Below are 21,589 nucleotides of genomic sequence, written 5' to 3'. Positions count from 1 at the left end.
CACACACACACACACACACACACACACACACACTGTTCTCTTGTGTCTCATTATCAATGAACCTGGTGATTCTAGAAGCTTCGTGCACACTGGCCTCTCAGACAGTATAAACACTGACATGAAGTACAAGTACGTGAGTGCAGTAGTCGAGTACGTGTACTCGGTGACTCGTTGTGACGTCCGTGTCGCTGTGCTGCGTCCTCAGCGGAGCAGAGAAATGTCCTTCGCGAAGCTCGGCTACTACAAAGACCAGCTGTGACTGACGGACGGACCGGGCCCGAAGCCCCGCCCTCCCCCGGTCCCGGTTTCCTCCTATTGGCCCCTCCCCCGCCTCTGTGTGAGTGTGTTTCTGTGTGACAGAGAATAAATGTTTTCAGTCATCATGAAAAGGTCGTTTGGAGCCGCAGGTTTTAGTTTCTGTTGAGTTTGAATCCAAAATGTGAGATTTCGTTTACTGAGAGGTGAACACTGAAACACGCTGGCATTTAAACCACCTGAGGAGCTCTGACTTTGCTTTTTCTCCCCCTCGTCAGAAAGTTTAACATGGCTGAAATCAATGGAGCCGCAGTGAAGGAGGAAAAATATCTGAGATTTACCCCTGAAAATATTTATTTTAGATAAAAAAAAAAAGACACCAATAACACACAAACTGTGAACACTAACCCCAAGAAAAGTACGTTTTTTACACGAAAATGTCATATTTCATCAAATTTTGGAAAAAATTAAATGAATAATTTAGAGACTAAAGGTGTAATATTATATTAGATGTTTATTTAACACACATAAATGAGCCGTCTGCTCTCTTAATGTGGACACACGTCAGGATTTGTTCTGTGAATTATGAGGTTTTCTCATCAAGATGAAACATTTTCATTCTGTGTTTTCTTTCTATAATAATCTCAGATATTTTCTCTCGCGGCTTAAATAATTTCAAACAAAGAGCAAACAGTCAGTTACTGTTTCCAGGATGAAACGTGCAGAAGCTTGTGTTTAATCGTAGGTTACGTTGTAGAAAAGGATGAAGGCGCTCGAAGGTGTTTAAGGAAGTACAGCTGGATGCAAAGATAATCAGAAGATCGTGAGCTCGAACTTTAAAGCCTCGTTCAGACTGGGTTCACTCAGGTGGGGTGACAAACATCACCTGACTGACCTCCGCCCACGTCGTCATCACAGCTGTTTCCAGCTGTTTACCTGTGAACTCGCCGCTCCGCCTTAATTGAAATCCCCACCGTGTGTTTACTGAAGCTCGTCCTTCTTCCTTTTTATATGTGAGACTGAGTGAAGTCAGAATATTTGCTGATGTGATGGATGTAAACATGCTAACATTAGCGTCGGCCTTTTTGGGAACTGGTGCCATTAAACGTGTGCAGAATTAGCTGTTAGCAGCTCCTGTTTGCAGTGTCACCACTGATGCACAGACAAGCGTCACTGGAGACTTTGATGCTGAAGAAAACTTAAAAACGGCAAAATTCTCAGGCAAGTTCTGAATGGGCTTTTTTTTCTAAGATTTCTAAGCAGATTTCTGGACGTTTCTTCCCGATGTGCATCAGACACGGTGATGTCCTCAGGACACAGAGGTCACACTGAGCCATATCAACGTGTCTCATGTTCGGTCTCCACGCAGCGTCTTTGTCCTGCTGAATGTCCACGTGTCCTCTCATTTCCCAGTGCTTTGAAAAATTGAAAAATAACACTTAATTTTAGTATTATTACAGATTCAGGGTTTAATACGAAATAATACATGAAGCATGAAAAAACAGTGTTTTGTGTTTTTGCAAAATGTTCTGATTGTAAAATAAATGCAAAACTTCAACATAACTGATTTAGGGTCACTTCAAATATATGTGTGTATAAATTATTACAATACTGTGATATCTTAGTAAAGGTGGAAAAAAATAAACGTTAACTTAAAAGTAGCTGAAACAAGTCCGATTTTTCCACGCAGAAAACGGACAGTGGTTGTTTTTACGTGTCGCACAGAAAGTGAAACAGGACAAACGGAACTGCAACATTTTGTTTTATTCCAACACGCACACACACATTAAAACTCCGTGACGAGGATCCGAGTTCACGATCGTCCCTCAAATTTTAAGTGACACAATGCACAAGAAATGGCACCAATGACGAACAAGTTTGACGACGCACACGAAGCAAAAACTGTAAAGAGTGAACAGTGCTGAGCTTTCTCTCCGTCCGCTCGTCGTCCACAAGTGCGTTTGTGACGAGTTCGTGTCCACGCGACGTTTTCCCAACAGCCCAATGTCCAAACTGTCCAGGTGATGAGAACTCTGCTCAGGTAACGATGATTCACAGACACAACACCTTCAAAAACAAACCTCTAAAGCAACATTTCCACAAGAAGTACTTCGTAATGACGAGTAGAAACAGAATAGTTAAGCAGTAGTAGTATGTACAGTACATCTGATATCTAACAGTGAAATGAAACTAGCTCAGATCGAGCGGCGACCGAACCGACCAACAGGTAAAGACTTCAGGTGTTTGAAGCACAAGGCCACAAAGATCATTCGCCAGGTCGACGCTCACGTGTCCGACGGCCTTTTTCCAAACTGGATACCAGGGGTGGTCAAAATAACACGAACAGCAGTCAGAAGCAGCTTTTCCTTTTATTCACTTCTAATATTTGGGGGAAAAGATCTTCAAAAAAATCGGACGACTTTCAGAAATTGTGCAATTGATGCAGTTCTACAAACTTTGGGGGCGTTTTAGCAAATTTAGAGATTAAAATAGAAACTGAAGCGAAGCAGAATGAATTTGGGTTTGGACCAAAAGATCACAACGACAAAATATTTTACAAATCAGTGACAAAAAGTTCCAAATGCCCAGCGGGTTTAAAAAAACAACAACCTTGATTTCAGTGATTTTCCTTTAGTTCTAGTCGATGGTGTTATAACAAATGTTTGTATCTGTTGAGATTAAAATAAACTGGGATGTAATCTGAAAGTTTCTTTTATGAATTAGTAAGAAGACGTGATGAAAAACGACAAACAGACAAACAGTCTGTCAGTTTCAGCCTTTTCTTTATCTGGTTGTCGTGACAGTTGAGTTGAATCTGAATTGTTCGGATTCGGAGTTTGAGTTTTTTACATTTCATTCAGGTAAAATTCTTTAAGACGAGATTAAAACTTTGATTGCTTGTTTGGAAAAATGTAAAATGAGACTCAACAGAACTGATGTGAACAGAAGACGATTTAAATGTCTGAATAAATGAAAGTCAGATTTGATCTTCTATCAGACCTTTAACGCGTCAAAGAGGCCGTTCGGCCCGCCGCCGTTATTCTGACGACACCCTTCACATCCTGAACGCAGCGTCAAGGTCGACCTCTCGTCTGATGTGCAGACATTCTACAGTCAAGAAGACGTTTTCTGTCGTCCTTCAGGACGAAGACAGAAAATGAACCAAAAATAAGCCAATGTGATAACGACGCTTCAGAAAATGATTTTCTGTACGCCGTCACGTGTTTGGACAGACGTGCAGCCGAGACGCGACGTTCGTTTCTTAAAGTGAACACTGATTCTGTTTCAAGCTTCAAAACGTCTTTCTGACATTTCGGTCGTTTTATCCCTAAAATCAAAGAAAGATTTACAGCAAACGGAAGAATATCAAATGTGGGGATTATTTAAAACTTTATTGGATACGATCCAAAAATCTGGCACTTTGACGTGAGCTTTGTGGACGTGAACCAAAACAATATTTGGTGACTTCAGATTTTGAGATGAAAACAAAAAATTCTTCCAACAGAAATCTGTTTTCACCGTAAGTTTAGTGTTTAAGTTGAAAACCAAATTTTCTTGTGTCATCTACGCTGACGGAGGACGCTGCGCCTTCGTATTCTGGGACGCTGCCCCAAAGGTCGTATTAAATTCGGGTTGGCTCTGCCCACATATCAAAGCAGATCCTGTTGGACCAAAAAAAATTTGGCAATGAACAAAAGAATCTGAAGTTTTGTCTCAAACTTCCAAACTTTGAGCCGCGACAACTAAAGTGACGAACGTGAAGTTAAAATGTGAAAAACATTTCTGTGTTTTACTCTAGTTTTTGTTTCGGGGCAGTTTCACTGTCATGAATTACAGCTGCAGCTTTCCGGGTCGGCAATTTGATGGAAGGAAGATATTCAGGTGGCGCCTGGGGCCTCAGACGGGCCCCGGACGGCCCTGGAGATATGAAGGGAAACTCGATGTCTTGATGTAATTTCATGGAGGTTTTGGCAGTTCAACAGTCTGTCAGCGATGATCCGTTTCTCTGCTGGTCGTTTCCACAGCGATGACCTCAGATCGAGATCCTCTGTCAGAAAGACGGGACGAGGACCGAGCGTCTCGGCCGGACGTCGGTCCTCCACCGAGCAGAAACTCTTCCCTTCTTCTGTCGGCAGGTCGGGCAGCATCGAGGCCTCAGTGCAAATACAAACCACAGCTACGAGCACCGACTCTAAACTACAGACTGGCCTCAAACCGCGACGCCGCGTCAGGCACTCGTGTTTCCACAGGAAGGCGTCCGTCCCTTCAGCTTTTGTGCCCTTTAGTTCTTGTGCAGACCCAGCAAACATTCAGACGTTGAAAGGCGGATTCCACAGACGAGAGAAAAAGTTCGGACGTCGTACGAAGCCGAGCAGCATTTAGTAAAATTAGTACCAAAAACTTTCTTTGAGGCTTTGAAGCTGAAATCTGGAACATTTTTCAAAGATACAGGTGATGTCTCGGCCAGGACAGAAACGCGAAGACTCTCCGGCACGACGGCTGAAAGAACAGCATCCATTCAAAATCGGCGTCGACGGGCCGAAACGCGTTTTGTGCTCATTTTCCAGAACTGGATCTTCGTCGAATGCTTGCTGGGCTCCTTCAGTGGTTTGATCTGTGCAGCAGTCCTGGCAGTTAGTTAGCACGTTAGAGCAGTCGGTGTTTTTTCATAATCGACACGTCTTCGTCCCACGATGTGTTCGGGTGTTTGGCAGTGTGTCACTCCTGCGTCATGAAAAGCCAGGACGGCTGCATGCTGCGGGCGGCGAGCGCCGTCGACGATGCAAAAGACTAAATCTAACCAATGACAAATGACGTTGGAAGTGGAAGAAGAGGCCAGTGTGCTTGCTGGTTTTTCAGCTACTCCTGAGATTAAAAAACAAATCAAATGAAAAACTGCTGACTCAGTTCCTCCGACTCGTCGCCTCACGTCGTCTGAACGAGGACGGACACAGTGCAGACATCCAATCACGGGACGGAGCTCGTTAACGCTCCTCCGACTCCACCCACCCCACATTGACGTGAATCAGTCCAATTCAGAGGGCGGGCTGTGGTTCAACGGGTTGGTCAGTCAGTGAAGGCTCCTTAAGGCAAATCTCCATCCATGCTTTAACACCAATTCAACAAAAAAACAGGGTTCTTTTTCTTGTGCCGTCGAGATGTTCTGCTGTTTGTTTTAGATACTGATGATGAAGCGGATCTTCTTCTGCAGAGAATGGATGCCTGAAGCACAGGAGGTTGGGTGTGTTTGCAGCCTGCAAGACAAGGAAAAGGGAGGAAACGAGTGAAGTGGACGTGGTTTTACATGATTACAGCAGTTCATTGTCAGTCATCATCTGTTTATTCAGCAGCTTCCATTTCATTTTTAATGGACTCCTGTCTGCTCACAGCTTCGTTCTACTCGTTCATTACCTGTTTATTTACTGGTTATATGTGATCAATACGCTCATTATGCTTGATCGATCGGGGAGTGTTGCCACGTTTTCTTGTCAGTAAAGTTTGTGTGTTTCAGTGTTTCTAACAGGAAGTGAAGGAAAAGGCGTCTGACTCACGTCTGGAGGCGCCTCCGTCATTATGTCTTGCTGGCGTTCTCGTAGATGACGTCGGAGGTGATGGACTGCTGCTTCTTCTTCTGCCACATCAGCAGGACGCACTGATGGATGAACACGTACTGCTCCTGCAGAGAACACAACACCGGCCGGTCAGGGCGCCACAGACTTCCTGTTTCACACGTACACTTCACAGACACGTGCACCGTGACCTCACCTCAGTCTGGACCATGGACAGACGGTGTGAACGCATCTCCGACACCATGCCCAGGATGTCGGCGAACTCGTGTTCTCTGATGTGCTGCATCAGACGGTCCAGAGCGATGAACGTCCCCGTCCGGCCGACTCCAGCGCTGAACCACAGACACAGAAACAGACAGAAAACCTCCGCTGTCATTATCGGACCACAGCCGGAGCCAAATGGACGACATAATGGACATGACTTCATCTGTCTAATAGTGTTTTTATGGTCGTTAACTGTCAGGATGTGATCTCCACTGCCTGCTCTGTGACTCAGAGTCTCTGAACGTTTCCTGGAGAGACTTCAAATAAAACCAGGAGATGCAGAAAGCTACAGCGTTCCTTAAACATCGAAGTCACACATTCACTTCCTGTTAATCTTACCGAGGAAGTCTCTTTACAAGACTGCTGATAAATAATATAGTAGCTAATCATGAAGCTAATTATGATTATTTTGACTCTTGTAGATATTGTTGTTCACACACTCATCTGGCTTTTTTCTTCTTTTTTTTTCCAGTGTATTAGCTTTGATGCTAGTTTTACGTGTTAACTGTCGTATCCTTTTAATCTACTGACTATGCTAAATGTGGTGTGCTAAACTGCTAATAGCTGTTGAAATGCTATCTGCAGGTGTGCTAATGTATATTAATAAACTAAGCCATATGTTTTTACACCATCAACTACAGTAAATATTATCAAGTGGACATGCTATGTAATGATCATGCTTAATGCTAAATAATACACATCCTACAAGAGGGGTGGCATGCTAACATGCTAAAAGCAGTACATCACTGTGCTAAAGTTTGTTGTGTAACACATGCACAAATGTTAGCATGTTACCATGCTAACCGTATGGATGTAAACATGACGTCTACATTCTAAACGTTAGCATATTCACCTCTTGTAGATCCTTGCATGGTAACTTTAGTAATGGCTAACATTAACACTATGCTAATGTTAGCATGAGCTACTGCTAGTGCACAATAGTGCACCAAGCTAGCTGGTTCAATAAAGCTAAGTTGCTAATGATGAGTTCAGAGGAGTCTTGTTTGTCCAATGACAGTTTAATAAAGTGAGTTACAGAAAACTGGACGGACACGACGTTTCCTCCAGCGCCACCTTCAGGACAGACTTCACACATTTTAGCCTCAGTACTAGTAAAAGTTGTCCATTCTTCAGCCATGGTTTGTTTCCTGATCTATAGCAAACGTAACAGATCCAGTGCCTGTTCACTAACTTCAGTCCCGTCCTGACCTGCAGTGGACTATGACGGGGTCTTTGGTCCTGTTGGCCTGCTGACGGACGATGTGGACGAACTGAAGGATGCTTTCGATGGCGTTAACTGTGGGGACGCCGTGATCCGGCCACGAGGTGTAGTTCAGGTGGAGGACGTCCTGACTCTCATCGGCCTGCAGGGGGACACAAACGTCTGATCTTACAGGAAACACATGAATGTGACAGGACGCCGTGTTTCTCAGAGCAGACTCTGGTGGTCCTTGGGGGGCCTGGACCCCCTTCCTGAGAAGCTGGTACTCACGTATCCCAGTCTGAACTTCCTGATGGTCCACTCCGGAGACTCGGATTCAGACAGCATCTCTACGCTGATTTCTCCATACATCACAGGCTCGTCTGTGAACGGCCAGTAGTGATCACACTTCACCTGGAAACAGGTGAACAAGTTCACGTCACCAAAATATGAACCAATTCAAACATTTCTTCCTCTACTGTGTCTCCTCACTCATGTCAAAGCAGGATTTACTGTTGGAGGTGGTTGAGGTGGAGCTTGTACTGAACTGTTTCTTTAATTATTCTAGTACAAGTACCTCATATTTGTATTGAAGTGCAGTACTTGTACTCGCAGTACTTGTACTCACCCTCCGCCGTTCGTTGCACTGTGTGAGCATCACGATGATGGGAGACTTCTGCTGCAGAACCATCTTCCAGAAATCATTGCGGGTTTCAGGCAGCGGCCCCTGAGTGGCGATGTACTCTTTACCGTGTTTGTAGCCCTGCAGAGCGCGCACACACACACACAGGACTCACATCTCTTATTGAAGTAAAACTAGTAGTACTGCAGTGTAGAAATACTCTGACCCTTCAGTGACACTCACGGGTATGTAGTTGGCGTTGATGTAGTCTGAACCTTCGTCGTTGTGCATCGAGATCAGCTTCACTCGACTGAAGTCGTCTGGAGGAAAAGAGTTCAAGATGTTTAAGTGACGCAGCTGAAACAAGCAGCAACAACAACACAAACAAACAACAACACAAACACAAACAACAACACAAACATGTTCTGTGCTGACTGATGTGAAAACTCAACATGCACAATAAAATTAAATGAAAGATTTGTAAAACTGTTTCAGACAGTTTGGGGTTTTTCTCCCATGAGGCTTTGCTGGCAGGGACTCACAGGGGAGGATGTTGGTGTATCTGTTCTTCGGCCTGTTGACGGGCAGGTCTGCTGCATCATGGGAAAGATCCAGGCCGACGCTCTTCAGTTCCTGAAACACATTTCACAGCGTCAGATTCTTTAATCTTTCCATCAGGTTCAAACACTCCGTCCCTCCAAACGAGTTGTGTGTCAGTAAAGTTTATTTTATGATTGTGAGCACTTGTTACCTGATGATCCTCCGTCCAGTTTCAAAGTAAAACTGTGAAAACGTGGCTCTGAAAGGACTTGTGTTTCATGCTAAATGCTTTTATTTTGAAGTGCTTTGCAGCTTTTGTTTTGAAAGGTTCCACATGAATAACTTCATCATCTCAGCAGTAAACTTCATATCCAGCTCACGTTGAACTGAGGTTTTGTGTGAATACAAATACATGATAAACAGCTGAGTGAGTACAAAAACAGCAGCTGTGAAGTACTTTTACCTCAAACTGCAGAGAGAACTTGTAGGCCGAGTCTTTGCTCATTTCTTTGAAGTACGTGTCGAAGTCGTCCAGCTGGACAGGACTGCAACGAGACACGAGAGACGTCCATGAAAATCACGTTTTAACGCCGTCGTCACGTTTCCTGTTCGTCATTTACCTTCAGATTAACATAAAAGACGAAAACTCTTCACTCGTATTTATGTTTACAGTATTACTGTCCAATCTGTCCGTCTGTCCATCCGTTTCACTTTAATCTGACGGATTAAACAGCTCGGACGTTGTCGCTCTGTCTGAAGGCTGCATGTAGTGCCATGGCAGCGCGCGCGCACACACACACACACACACACACACACCCACACAGAGTAAATAAATAAATAAATAAACACAGACTGGAGCCACGTGTGCTTGTTTAGTCTTGTTACCTTGTTAGCTTCCGTTTCTTTAACGCTGTCTTGCTCCTATAAAATACAAACATGTAAATTTGATGACGACTGACGCGTCGAGTGTTTCGTCTCACTGTTCTACGCGAACGTCCGTCCAGACGTCAGAGTTTGACCAATGTGGGTTTTTAAACCTTTAACGACGATGAGACGATTCAGATTCTTCATTTAAGTTCAGTTTTATTGATCATGTTTTGTCATTCAAAATGTTTAAATATTCAATTTTCTCCATAAAAAAATAAAAAACCTTTAAAGCTTAATTTGTACAATCATGAGGCACTAAATGGGAAAATAAAATTTCTGATCAGATTTGATAAAATGTCTGGTCTATGGAAGTCTATGGCTGCCAAAGTTGAATCACTTTCCATTTCTCTGCATCATGTTTGACAAAATCAAAAATGTGTCATATTTATTTATCATTCAGATGTTCGTATGTGCCAATTTCAGCTCATTTCAGTGAAAGGCAAAATTCGTTTTTTCATCATCAATTCCATCATGGTTGAAAATTTCCCGTAATAATTATTCCATCATGAAAGTTTTCGTTTTAATTAAAATACTCAAACAAGAAAATTAGATACTCTCAAAACTTGAATTCAAAAGATTTCAGATTCATTTTCTACCAACTAAAAAATTAAAATAAAGTCACTTTCAAAGATGAACTTCAAAATTGTGAATTAATTTAAAGTGTTAGTTTTGTCAAACATTGTGGAACAAAGAGAAAGTGACGTTGATAAAAGGCCAGTATGGAACCCATCGATTGGTCGAACCCCAGAAAACAGATTTAAGAGAACAAATGAAATGACATCAGAGGAACGTCATCATGCTCAGTGATTGGTCGAAATCATCTCAAACAAACTGTTACCTGACATGCAGCCGTTTCAAATTTACACTGATTTATCTGTTTCATGCTTCTGAGTGCTGGAGTCAAATCTCAGCCTTTAAAGATTCACTCTGACTGTGTCGCAGCTCTGCGACACAGTCAGAGTGAATCGTGTTTAACCAGCGACATGCACGACGACGTCTACGTCAGACAGATACACGCTAACAGCAGCACTACATACTGAACGAGTACTTCTGAAGAGAACATCCACAAAAAGAGGAAGACAGACAGCATGCAAACACCAAACATGGAGCCAAGCTATAGTTAGCATCAACAGTTAGCATCATGCTACATCCAACATGTTAGTAGAAACGCACTCAGTGTGACTGAGTTCAACCACAGGCACAGCATTGCAAGACAAAGTTCAACATGTCAGAAGAATCATCTGCTGACTTCCTGTTTCCTCATGAATCGAACTGGACTTGAAAGCTTTTTATCTCAGAATTCAGCGTTCAAGTGTTTTGAGAATAAGTTTGAATTTTCAGTCATGTGATACTCTACGTTTTCTTCTTGTCAACAAATCCCATGTGCAGACTCAAACCAGAACGACCTGAATGCATCTGACAAGTTTCTGTGAGGATCACAGTCTGAAGGATCTTCCTCCTCTGAGCCGTTGACCTCCATTAAAACACATCAGTGAACCTCAGTGATGTTCCTTCATCACCATGAACAAACACACTGTAGTTTATTCTGACTCGAGTGTTTTCGTTTCACATACGGAGGCATTAACTCAGCTCCTCTCTGAATCTGGTGTTCCACAGGGTTCTGTTTCAAGGTCCTTGTTGTTGTTGTTATCTGGCATAAATAAACTGGCATCTAATATTCTATTTCCACACATGATCATCTTATGATGAAAATTCTTTAAGTTCAGATACAAAAACAAAGTGTAGAAGGTCATTTGAAAAGATTCCAAAGTTCACATTTGATCACATTAATGATTCAAAGACTCAAATCAATTAGCGGCTCTGTTTTGAAGATTCTGGTGTGAGAAAAACAAGTTGGTGTTGTCTGCAAATAAAATATTAGATAAAACATCACAACATGAAGCCGATGACTCGTGTACATTAAGAACAAGGGGCCTAAAACTGAACCTGGTGGAACACCAGATTTAATGTCCACAGACACCAGTTAGTTCCACGATAAGTAACAAATGGACCATAAAGAAATCAGCAGAACTATAAGGAGGACACTGCTAGCCACAGCTAAACCATGTAGCTAATGCACGGTACATGAAGGTCAACCACGTCAAGACGCAAGAAAAACAACATTAGACATTTCAGCAAACATCACAACAACGTTTGCTTATGTTCAAGTGCCAGCGCCCTCTAGTGGCTGCAGCAGAGATGACTCAGAGGCAAAGGAGGAAGTTAGGAGACGTTATAGATCCACAAAGTCTGCAGAGGAAGGAGATCGAGATAAATGGATGCTCGACGGCAGCACCTGAGACTGCTGCACAAAGTTAACCAGACACAAAGCAAACCAACCGGTTCGTCCTCATCCTTGAAGACCTCCTGGAAAACTGAAACAACTTCTTCACCTCTGATAAAATGCAGATTTACAGCCGTGTCCCCAAACTTTGACATGGGAAGCACCAGAGACTGTCCTATGGGGAGCTTGAGATAGACCACGTCTGTAAACGCAGTGATGAGTTTGGTATTTTCATGCAATTTCTTAAAAAGAGTAAAAATATTTGGGCCAAATGTACGACGATCTCAGTGCGACCCTCAAGAAGATTAAAATTAAACAAAAATCTGACAGTTCGTTTCCACTTGGAGGCAACGAGAACAGGCACTTCGGTGGCTGCTTCAATATAAAATGATATATGGAACATGTTGTCTACTAAAGAAGGGAAGCATTAAAACAGAAAAGAACAGGACCCAGGATGAAGCCTTGAGGTTCACCACATCTGTACATGAAATGTTGGTTTTGGTCTTTTCATGGGATTTGTTGACAGTAGGAAAAATATATCACCAGACTTTGTTAGTTCTGGATCCAGAGATGATCTGGTGGCTCCGCAATGAGGTCACTTCAAATGGAGTAAAACAGTGTCTCTGATCAATACTGTGGGCTGTGGCTCCGCTAAGACATGCCCCTGGAGTGCAGAGTTTTTTGGCCAGCAAGTGCTTACTTACCAAGGATTAATATAAAAAGCCAAAAGATAGTCAGTCCAAAGGCAGGATGGCAGTAGGGTAAGGAAGGCAAAGAGGCTTCTTCGCCTGAAGGGGTTCAAATAAAAAATAATAAAAACACACACAAGAAAAAATGAAGAGAAACAGACACCAGGGGGCGATAGTTTGGGGACAGAACATGGTGCTCCATTAGTAAAGAGGCTCAGAGCGTCGAGAGCTTCACATTAGTGCTGAACACAGAGTTAATGCATCATGCAGCCTTTCAGAAAGTGTCCCGTTGTCTCTCTGGAGGACAACAGGAGTCTGTTTGCTGCTGGACGTCAATGGCCGCTCTGTCTCATTTAACAACCTCCAGCCTGAGTCTGTGACATCACTGCATCCTCCCGGCCCGGCCCACAATGCAACGCTCTGCCAGGACCCTCGTCATGTATAACAGTCCACATGTTGTCACTCGACGGTGACGTCAAACCATGTGACGTCCACCTTAACGAACCTGATGATCTCTAAGGTTTGTGTTGCTCGGGTCGTGACCCCACTGATGCAGAGACATGTAGGACCTCGTGTTTAGGTCTGTTTTTCATCCACACCACAATCTGAGACTGGAAACGCTAAACGAAGGACTTCTCGAACCTCTTCTGGACACAGACTGAACCATCTGTCAGCAGCATTCAGCTTCATATATCATGAAATCAGATCTCAGGTCAGATTCATAACCTCGCTGACTTCTTCTCTGGTCAGATACGTCCTGATTCAAACCATTAGTTTCCCACTTTTAGACCGTATTTAATATTAAGTTCTGAGAAATGAAATCAGTTTCTGTTTCTTTTTCAAACATGTCCGATGACAGACAGAAGAAGAAAAGAGCGCCTCACATATTGTTTAGTGTGACCTAATAACTTTGACTTATTCAAATATGTTGATATGCAAATATTTATTGTAATGCATCTTTGATTAGCTGAAAGAAATGAATTAAGAAAAGTAACATTGTCACAAATCACTGATATTTTTGGAGATGCAAAAACAAAAATTGGAATTAAATTATATACATTTTGGAATTTAAAAAAAAGAAGAAGAAAGTCTGGGAGCACCTTATGATTTATACTTTTTGTTTCTGCACAGTTGTGAATCGTCTGCATACAAATGCATACACAAATTAAGTGCAGGCATGTAAATGGGGAAAAGAACAGGACCCAGGACCAGGCCCTGAGGTTCACCACACTGACAAACACTGTCGATTTTTGACTTTTCATGAGATTTGGAAAGGAGTAAAAATATTTTCAGCCAAATAAAATCATCTCTGTCCTGACGTGTTTAAGGTGGAGAAGATTACACGACATCTAAGGCCGAGATCTGATAGACAAGTCGCATCACTGGAGCTGACAGGACGACTCAACTGCTTTCACTTTCATGAGCTTGATGTTATTCATTCCGTTGGTTTCTGTTTTTCTCCTTTCACTGATTTTATTATAATGAAGAGTTTCAGAGTTTCAATAAACTTCTTGGCACCTTCATTTTTCTTGGTGTGCAAAGAACCAGGTTTCATTTTCCACATTTAACTGCATCAGTGGTGACATCACCGTCCGCCATCACATCCACACCGAACAGCGAGGTCTGCTGACATGCACAGTCAAAGCATAGACACAACTTCACCGTCACAGTAAGAAGACACTCTGATGGACATGTGCGCTCAGTGATGGAAAGTCAAATACAACAGCAGATGGAAGCCAAGGTTCTGCCTTAACTGACCGTCTTTCAGCTGTTATATTAATCACTAATCTCCAAATCTGAGTGTTTGTCATAGAAAGGACGTGAAGGACTGAATCTGATCCGTCCACCACGATACGGGACAGACATTTTTGTCTCTTCCTTTAAAAGAGTCTAATTTTAAAGACTAAATGACCAAAGTGTCAATTCTCTTTTAGTAGAACTTTACTCTGAGGGCAACATTTTGTCCCTTTAATCTGAGATTAAGGGAAATCCTGAGATTTCATCATCAACAAACACCCCACTTCAGCTGGTCCAAACAAGCAGGCAAAGGGGAACTGGACTCATCATCGTCATCGTCATCATCATCATCGTCGTCGTCGCCTCTGGCTGCTTAAAGCACCACAGACGAGCTAAAATCTGCAGCTTTCTGTTCAAATCCCTAATCTGGCTCCGCAATCCCCCACCAGGCTGCTAATCTGCCTCTGATCGGGTCTTTTGAGGGTGTTTGCAGCGTCAGGATTTGACATCCAAACTCAGGATGTGATTAATGAGGCGAATCTCCAGAAAACGTCCGCTCTGGTCTCAGACTGTGAAGAGCTTCAATCATTTCATCCTCTCAGGTTCAGATTTGACTTGTTCAACATTTCATTGTGATTTAAAGATGAGAAACAGGATCCTACCAGTTATAAGGAAGTTTTCCATCTCGCTCAAATGAAGCAAAATTGACAAAAGTCTCTGCGCCACATTCTCTGAAACAGAAGGCACCAAGAAACAAGTCACACGTGAGGGAAGGGCGGTCAGAACAGTTTGAGGAACAAATATTTGATGACTGACCAGTAAAAAGAGGAAGTGAGCTCAAACGAATGAATGTGAAATTAACAGAAAGCTAAAATAAAATCTGTACGACGCGATGCGTTCAGGGTCTACGGACTCGTGTGGGAGGCACAAAGTCAGTAAATTTGTTCATGTGTGTAGAAAAGTTGTGCAGAAGCTCAATTCTGACAGAAAAAAAACCCACTAAAAATGACAAAAATGTTTTATTTTGAAAGTTTCCCAGATGCTCTACACTGTTCCTGTGGCTGACTTCCTGTCTGACTCAATGACTTCCTTTGTGAATTGGAAAAGTTAAACTTTTATCGTACAAAGGCGACGTCAGCGCTTTGATTGTGACATCGTGGCGCTTCGTTATTATTTCTTTCTTTATCTGTCTGTTTCCACATTTCACTGAACAAAGACAAAAAAAAGAATCTTTAGTTTTCTGTGAATTTTGACCCTAAAGCAGAACAAATAAAAACTCCTCTTTGTTTCATTGAGATAAACAGATTTTAAAAGTCTCCACATGACAGAAGGATTAAAAGGATCAAAGTAATCCACCGTCACTCACTATCTGACCCTAAACTGTAATCTGGTAACTTCACATATCTGACACTCCAGCTCTTGATTGGTGGACAACAAACTCAGAGTCTGTCACGCTAACATGTGGCTAATGCTCTGCTGGGCGTAAACATTCAGTTTCATGCGGGTTAAACCTCATGACAACAGGAACTGGTTTGTGCTCCTCAACACTGACACTCCTTTCTAAGAATAGAATGTGACACAAAGTCTTGATGCTCACAGAAACCAGACGAGTTTGGAGGGCGTTGGCTGCAAAGAAACACTTCTGCTCCCCCAACGCTGACGTCTGACCATGACCAGAGAGGCGTTTGGGGTTTGAGAGGTGTTGTGTACCTGGTGGAGGTGTGTGGGGCCTGGTGGAGGTGTGTGGGGCCTGGTGGAGGTGTTGTGTGCCTGGTGGAGGTGTTTGGGACCTGGTGGAGGTGTTGTGTACCTGGTGGAGGTGTGTGGGGCCTGGTGGAGGTGTGTGGTGCCTGGTGGAGGTGTGTGGGGCCTGGTGGAGGTGTGTGGTGCCTGGTGGAGATGTTGTGTACCTGGTGGAGGTGTGTGGGGCCTGGTGGAGGTGTTGTGTGCCTGGTGGAGGTGTTTGGGGCCTGGTGGAGGTGTGTGGTGCCTGGTGGAGATGTTGTGTACCTGGTGGAGGTGTTGTGTACCTGGTGGAGGTGTGTGGGGCCTGGTGGAGGTGTTGTGTACCTGGTGGAGGTGTGTGATGCCTGGTGGAGGTGTTGTGTACCTGGTGGAGGTGTTGTGTACCTGGTGGAGGTGTGTGGGGCCTGGTGGAGGTGTTGTGTACCTGGTGGAGGTGTGTGGGGCCTGGTGGAGGTGTTGTGTACCTGGTGGAGGTGTGTGGTGCCTGGTGGAGGTGTTGTGTACCTGGTGGAGGTGTGTGGGGCCTGGTGGAGGTGTTGTGTACCTGGTGGAGGTGTTTGGGACCTGGTGGAGGTGTTTGGGACCTGGTGGAGGTGTTGTGTACCTGGTGGAGGTGTGTGGGGCCTGGTGGAGGTGTTGTGTACCTGGTGGAGGTGTCTGGGGCCTGGTGGAGGTGTTGTGTGCCTGGTGGAGGTGTTTGGGGCCTGGTGGAGGTGTTGTGTACCTGGTGGAGGTGTCTGGGGCCTGGTGGAGGTGTTGTGTGCCTGGTGGAGGTGTCTGGGGCCTGGTGGAGGTGTTGTGTGCCTGGTGGAGGTGTTTGGGGCCTGGTGGAGGTGTGTGGTGCCTGGTGGAGATGTTGTGTACCTGGTGGAGGTGTTGTGTATCTGGTGGAGGTGTGTGGGGCCTGGTGGAGGTGTTGTGTACCTGGTGGAGGTGTGTGATGCCTGGTGGAGGTGTTGTGTACCTGGTGGAGGTGTGTGGGGCCTGGTGGAGGTGTGTACCTGGTGGAGGTGTGTGGGGCCTGGTGGAGGTGTTGTGTACCTGGTGGAGGTGTGTGGTGCCTGGTGGAGGTGTTGAGTACCTGGTGGAGGTGTTGTGTACCTGGTGGAGGTGTGTGGTGCCTGGTGGAGGTGTGTGGTGCCTGGTGGAGGTGTTGAGTACCTGGTGGAGGTGTGTGATGCCTGGTGGAGGTGTTGTGTACCTGGTGGAGGTGTTGTGTACCTGGTGGAGGTGTTGTGTACCTGGTGGAGGTGTTGAGTACCTGGTGGAGGTGTTGTGTACCTGGTGGAGGTGTGTGGGGCCTGGTGGAGGTGTGTGGGGCCTGGTGGAGGTGTTGTGTGCCTGGTGGAGGTGTTTGGGACCTGGTGGAGGTGTTGTGTACCTGGTGGAGGTGTGTGGTGCCTGGTGGAGGTGTGTGGGGCCTGGTGGAGGTGTGTGGTGCCTGGTGGAGATGTTGTGTACCTGGTGGAGGTGTGTGGGGCCTGGTGGAGGTGTTGTGTGCCTGGTGGAGGTGTTTGGGGCCTGGTGGAGGTGTTGTGTACCTGGTGGAGGTGTGTGGGGCCTGGTGGAGGTGTTGTGTACCTGGTGGAGGTGTGTGGGGCCTGGTGGAGGTGTTGTGTACCTGGTGGAGGTGTGTGGTGCCTGGTGGAGGTGTTGTGTACCTGGTGGAGGTGTGTGGGGCCTGGTGGAGGTGTTGTGTACCTGGTGGAGGTGTTTGGGACCTGGTGGAGGTGTTTGGGACCTGGTGGAGGTGTTGTGTACCTGGTGGAGGTGTGTGGGGCCTGGTGGAGGTGTTGTGTACCTGGTGGAGGTGTCTGGGGCCTGGTGGAGGTGTTGTGTGCCTGGTGGAGGTGTTTGGGGCCTGGTGGAGGTGTTGTGTACCTGGTGGAGGTGTCTGGGGCCTGGTGGAGGTGTTGTGTGCCTGGTGGAGGTGTCTGGGGCCTGGTGGAGGTGTTGTGTGCCTGGTGGAGGTGTTTGGGGCCTGGTGGAGGTGTGTGGTGCCTGGTGGAGATGTTGTGTACCTGGTGGAGGTGTTGTGTATCTGGTGGAGGTGTGTGGGGCCTGGTGGAGGTGTTGTGTACCTGGTGGAGGTGTGTGATGCCTGGTGGAGGTGTTGTGTACCTGGTGGAGGTGTGTGGGGCCTGGTGGAGGTGTGTACCTGGTGGAGGTGTGTGGGGCCTGGTGGAGGTGTTGTGTACCTGGTGGAGGTGTGTGGTGCCTGGTGGAGGTGTTGAGTACCTGGTGGAGGTGTTGTGTACCTGGTGGAGGTGTGTGGTGCCTGGTGGAGGTGTGTGGTGCCTGGTGGAGGTGTTGAGTACCTGGTGGAGGTGTTGTGTACCTGGTGGAGGTGTGTGGTGCCTGGTGGAGGTGTTGAGTACCTGGTGGAGGTGTTGTGTACCTGGTGGAGGTGTTGTGTACCTGGTGGAGGTGTTGAGTACCTGGTGGAGGTGTGTGGTGCCTGGTGGAGGTGTTGAGTACCTGGTGGAGGTGTTGTGTACCTGGTGGAGGTGCACTGTACTTTCGTACCTGCTCATCTGCAGATGCTTCTTGCGGAGGACCAGCAGGAACAGAACCAGCAGGCTGATGAGCAGGACGCTGAGGACGGCCAGAGCGGAGATGGCTGCGATGCTCGGGTTCATCTCTTTAGCTGCAAACAGAGAAATTGTGAATTAGAGACGAACTTTGTCCAGTTTTTTAATCATATTTGATGATCCGAGTCTTCGCTCCTCTTTCAGTTTGCTGATGATACAAACTCAACACTTCCTCCATGTTCACCTGTTCTCTTAACAAATTCAGTATTTCCATCAGGACCAATCAATCGCTGCTACTTCTCTGCTTATTGGACAACTGAGACGCTTGTGTCACAGTCACAGGGCAGCGGGCGGCGCCACCTACCGACAGTGGTGATGGTGATGTGCGCAGGCTTGCTGGGCGTACTGTAGCTGAAGCTGGTGACGGTGCAGTTGTAGGTGGATGAGGGCATCAAACCAGACACCGTCACCACGTGAGAGTTGGCGGTCTGAGGCTCGCGGGCCTGAAAGAGACGAGACAACGTGAGACCAAAGTTTTAAATACGCCGACGAGCACGACGGCAGAGATCAGACGTCAGCTGTGTCATCGCCCTTCAGACAACGCTGAGGGTTTAAACAGCCGCTGACAACCTGCTCGCAGATCCAACAATTGACTGAAACCATCACAAAATGACGCCATTTTGAATCCAGCTCACATCATCCCTCCATGACCAACGATGAAGTTAAAACTATTTGTACAATCAATAATAATAATAATAAATAAGCCGTGTATAAATAAAATGAGGGGGTCGTATTTTTCTGTCTTGACTTCAGAGTGTCTACGAGCTGATCTGAGCTTTTTGCTTCATTCATTCATCTGTTGATCAAATCTGACTTCAAATCTAAATTCTGCAGTTTGCCTGAAACCTGAAACTGAGTCTCATCCACCAACAAAGACCAAAACTTGTCCTCGAAACGTGAGTCTGACATCAAACAGTCCAGATGACTCAGATGTTTCTGTCTGAATCTCTCGACTCTCAGGAGCTGAAGAACAAAAACAACACAACGATCTTTAACTTCTTCTTTCTGAACACTGGCCGTGTTGCTGAGGCGTCACTGTACCTTGGGCTCCTTGCTGGGTTTGTTGGGTTTGCAGAGGACCTGGTAGTAGTCGACCACTCCGTCCTCGGTCCACAGCAGAGTCACAGAGGAGTGGGTGGCGTTCACGGCGTACAGAGACCTGGGGGGGGCCGGCTCTGTGACAGAAACCACCAACAGACACGCAGAAAAGCCTCAATCTCAGAGGGTAAGAAGGGACGAGCTGCAGACGAGGAGACGAATACTCGCGACGCTCAGAAGAGGAAGTGAAAAACATTAAGTTTCATCTTCACTTTCAGGGTGGAAACAGGCAGTTTGCAGCTGTGGGCTGAGGACAGACAGACAGAGAGACAGAGAGACAGAGAGACAGACAGACAGACAGAGAGACAGACAGACAGACAGATGGACAGAGAGACAGAGAGACAGAGAGACAGACAGACAGACAGAGAGACAGGCAGACAGACAGACGGACAGAGAGACAGAGAGACAGACAGACAGACAGAGAGACAGGCAGACAGACAGACACACAGACAGACAGACAGAGAGACAGACAGACAGGCAGAGAGACAGACAGACAGACAGACAGACAGAGAGACAGGCAGACAGACAGACAGACAGACAGGCAGACAGAGAGACAGACAGACAGACAGAGAGACAGGCAGACAGACAGACAGACAGACAGGCAGACAGAGAGACAGACAGAGAGACAGGCAGACAGACAGACGGACAGAGAGACAGAGAGACAGACAGAGAGACAGACAGACAGACAGAGAGACAGAGAGACAGACAGATGGACAGAGAGACAGACAGACAGACAGACAGGCAGACAGGCAGACAGACAGACAGACAGAGAGACAGAGAGACAGGCAGACAGACAGACAGACAGACAGGCAGACAGAGAGACAGACAGACAGACAGGCAGAGAGACAGACAGAGAGACAGACAGACAGACAGACAGGCAGACAGGCAGAGAGACAGACAGACAGACAGACAGGCAGACAGACAGAGAGACAGACAGACAGACAGACAGACAGACAGACAGGCAGACAGACAGAGAAACAGACAGACAGACAGACAGGCAGACAGACAGACACACAGACAGACACACAGACAGACAGACACACAGACTCCGGCTGCAATGGACACACCTGGAGTCCCCTGAGAGGACGCCAGTTATCCCTCATTCGTTTGGACGTGAACCAGCAGTTAAAACCAGCAGCTGGGACACAGTTCATGTCTAACACACGCAGCGATGCCTCATGGGAACAGGTGAGTCACACCTTTGACGGACAGCTGGAGACAGAAGAGGCCAGTCCAGGTGATGGACAGCCTTCACACCAGCTTTGACTTTGAGTTACAGCTCAGAGATGTTTAAGGTACTGACCTAGAAATGTGTGACGTGAGGCTGTGGTGGTTATTTATATACGTGTGTGTGTGTGTGTGTGTGTGTGTGTGTGTGTGTGTGTGCGCTCATGCTGACCCAGTTTGATGATGTTTGGCATGGAGGTGTTCCTGCTGCGCTCAGTGCAGGCCGTCACCGTCAGGTTGTAGATGTCACCTGGAGGCAGAGGGAGGCTGGCCCGCATCACGTTACGAGTCACCTGACACACACACACACACACTGTAAATTCTTCACTTTAACATTCAAGCATACGGGATTCAGATATTAACGTACGCTCTTTGACCCTCTCATCGATCAGATCATCAAAGTGACGGATCTAACGACCTGTTTCTGCCTCTTACGAGGACGCTGTTCTGATTCCCTGCAGACTCTCCTGAACCTAGACCATAAACACCACACGCCTCCCCCCGACCCTTAACTACCTTTAACCCAATAACACGTCTTGACCCTGAATGCTTCCTTACAGGGACCAGCTGTAAGTCCCCATAATGACTGTAAACACACTATCGTCCCCATAATGACTGTGAACAAACTCCATTCCTGTTGTTCATGTTGCCTTGTCTCCTGTTAAAACATAATTTCCTCAAAGATCATGAAGTTTCATCTTAATTTCCTGTCTGATTTTCTCTCGTCCCACCCACCAAAGGCACCTTAGCAAACCTCTGAAATTCCATAGAAACCAGGTAAACATCACCTGTCGTGGTTGTAACCACGCAGAGAACCATGGAAACCACCCGCTGTCTT

The 21,589-nt window shown here is 45.9% G+C and overlaps 1 protein-coding gene across 3 annotated transcripts in view; it reads right to left on the bottom strand.

Moving 5' to 3' along the window:
* Positions 1–2,004: 2,004 nt before the first annotated feature.
* The window catches only part of ptpro (protein tyrosine phosphatase receptor type O), a 32,201-nt gene continuing 12,616 nt past the window's right edge, over positions 2,005–21,589 (bottom strand). The window contains exons 12-27 of one of the 3 annotated variants that reach the window (XM_076721724.1): positions 20,924–21,044; positions 19,468–19,601; positions 18,731–18,869; positions 18,362–18,482; positions 14,752–14,820; positions 12,368–12,451; positions 9,338–9,373; positions 8,916–8,997; positions 8,455–8,545; positions 8,156–8,232; positions 7,919–8,053; positions 7,582–7,704; positions 7,299–7,453; positions 6,022–6,157; positions 5,808–5,932; positions 2,005–5,510 (exon numbers count right to left, since the gene is read on the bottom strand). In XM_076721724.1, the coding sequence (XP_076577839.1) occupies positions 5,828–5,932; positions 6,022–6,157; positions 7,299–7,453; positions 7,582–7,704; positions 7,919–8,053; positions 8,156–8,232; positions 8,455–8,545; positions 8,916–8,997; positions 9,338–9,373; positions 12,368–12,451; positions 14,752–14,820; positions 18,362–18,482; positions 18,731–18,869; positions 19,468–19,601; positions 20,924–21,044 (1,608 nt within the window). In that variant the 3' untranslated portion in view covers positions 2,005–5,510; positions 5,808–5,827. The remainder of the gene's footprint in view (positions 5,511–5,807; positions 5,933–6,021; positions 6,158–7,298; positions 7,454–7,581; positions 7,705–7,918; positions 8,054–8,155; positions 8,233–8,454; positions 8,546–8,915; positions 8,998–9,337; positions 9,374–12,367; positions 12,452–14,751; positions 14,821–18,361; positions 18,483–18,730; positions 18,870–19,467; positions 19,602–20,923; positions 21,045–21,589) is intronic. The other 2 variants (XM_076721726.1, XM_076721727.1) reach the window with 2 other exon arrangements.

This window comes from Chaetodon auriga, chromosome 22, assembly GCF_051107435.1.
Source record: "Chaetodon auriga isolate fChaAug3 chromosome 22, fChaAug3.hap1, whole genome shotgun sequence".
NCBI classification, from domain to species: domain Eukaryota; kingdom Metazoa; phylum Chordata; class Actinopteri; order Chaetodontiformes; family Chaetodontidae; genus Chaetodon; species Chaetodon auriga.
The sequence above is the reverse complement of the archived record's forward strand: the minus strand, read 5'-3'. Positions and strand labels throughout refer to the sequence as shown.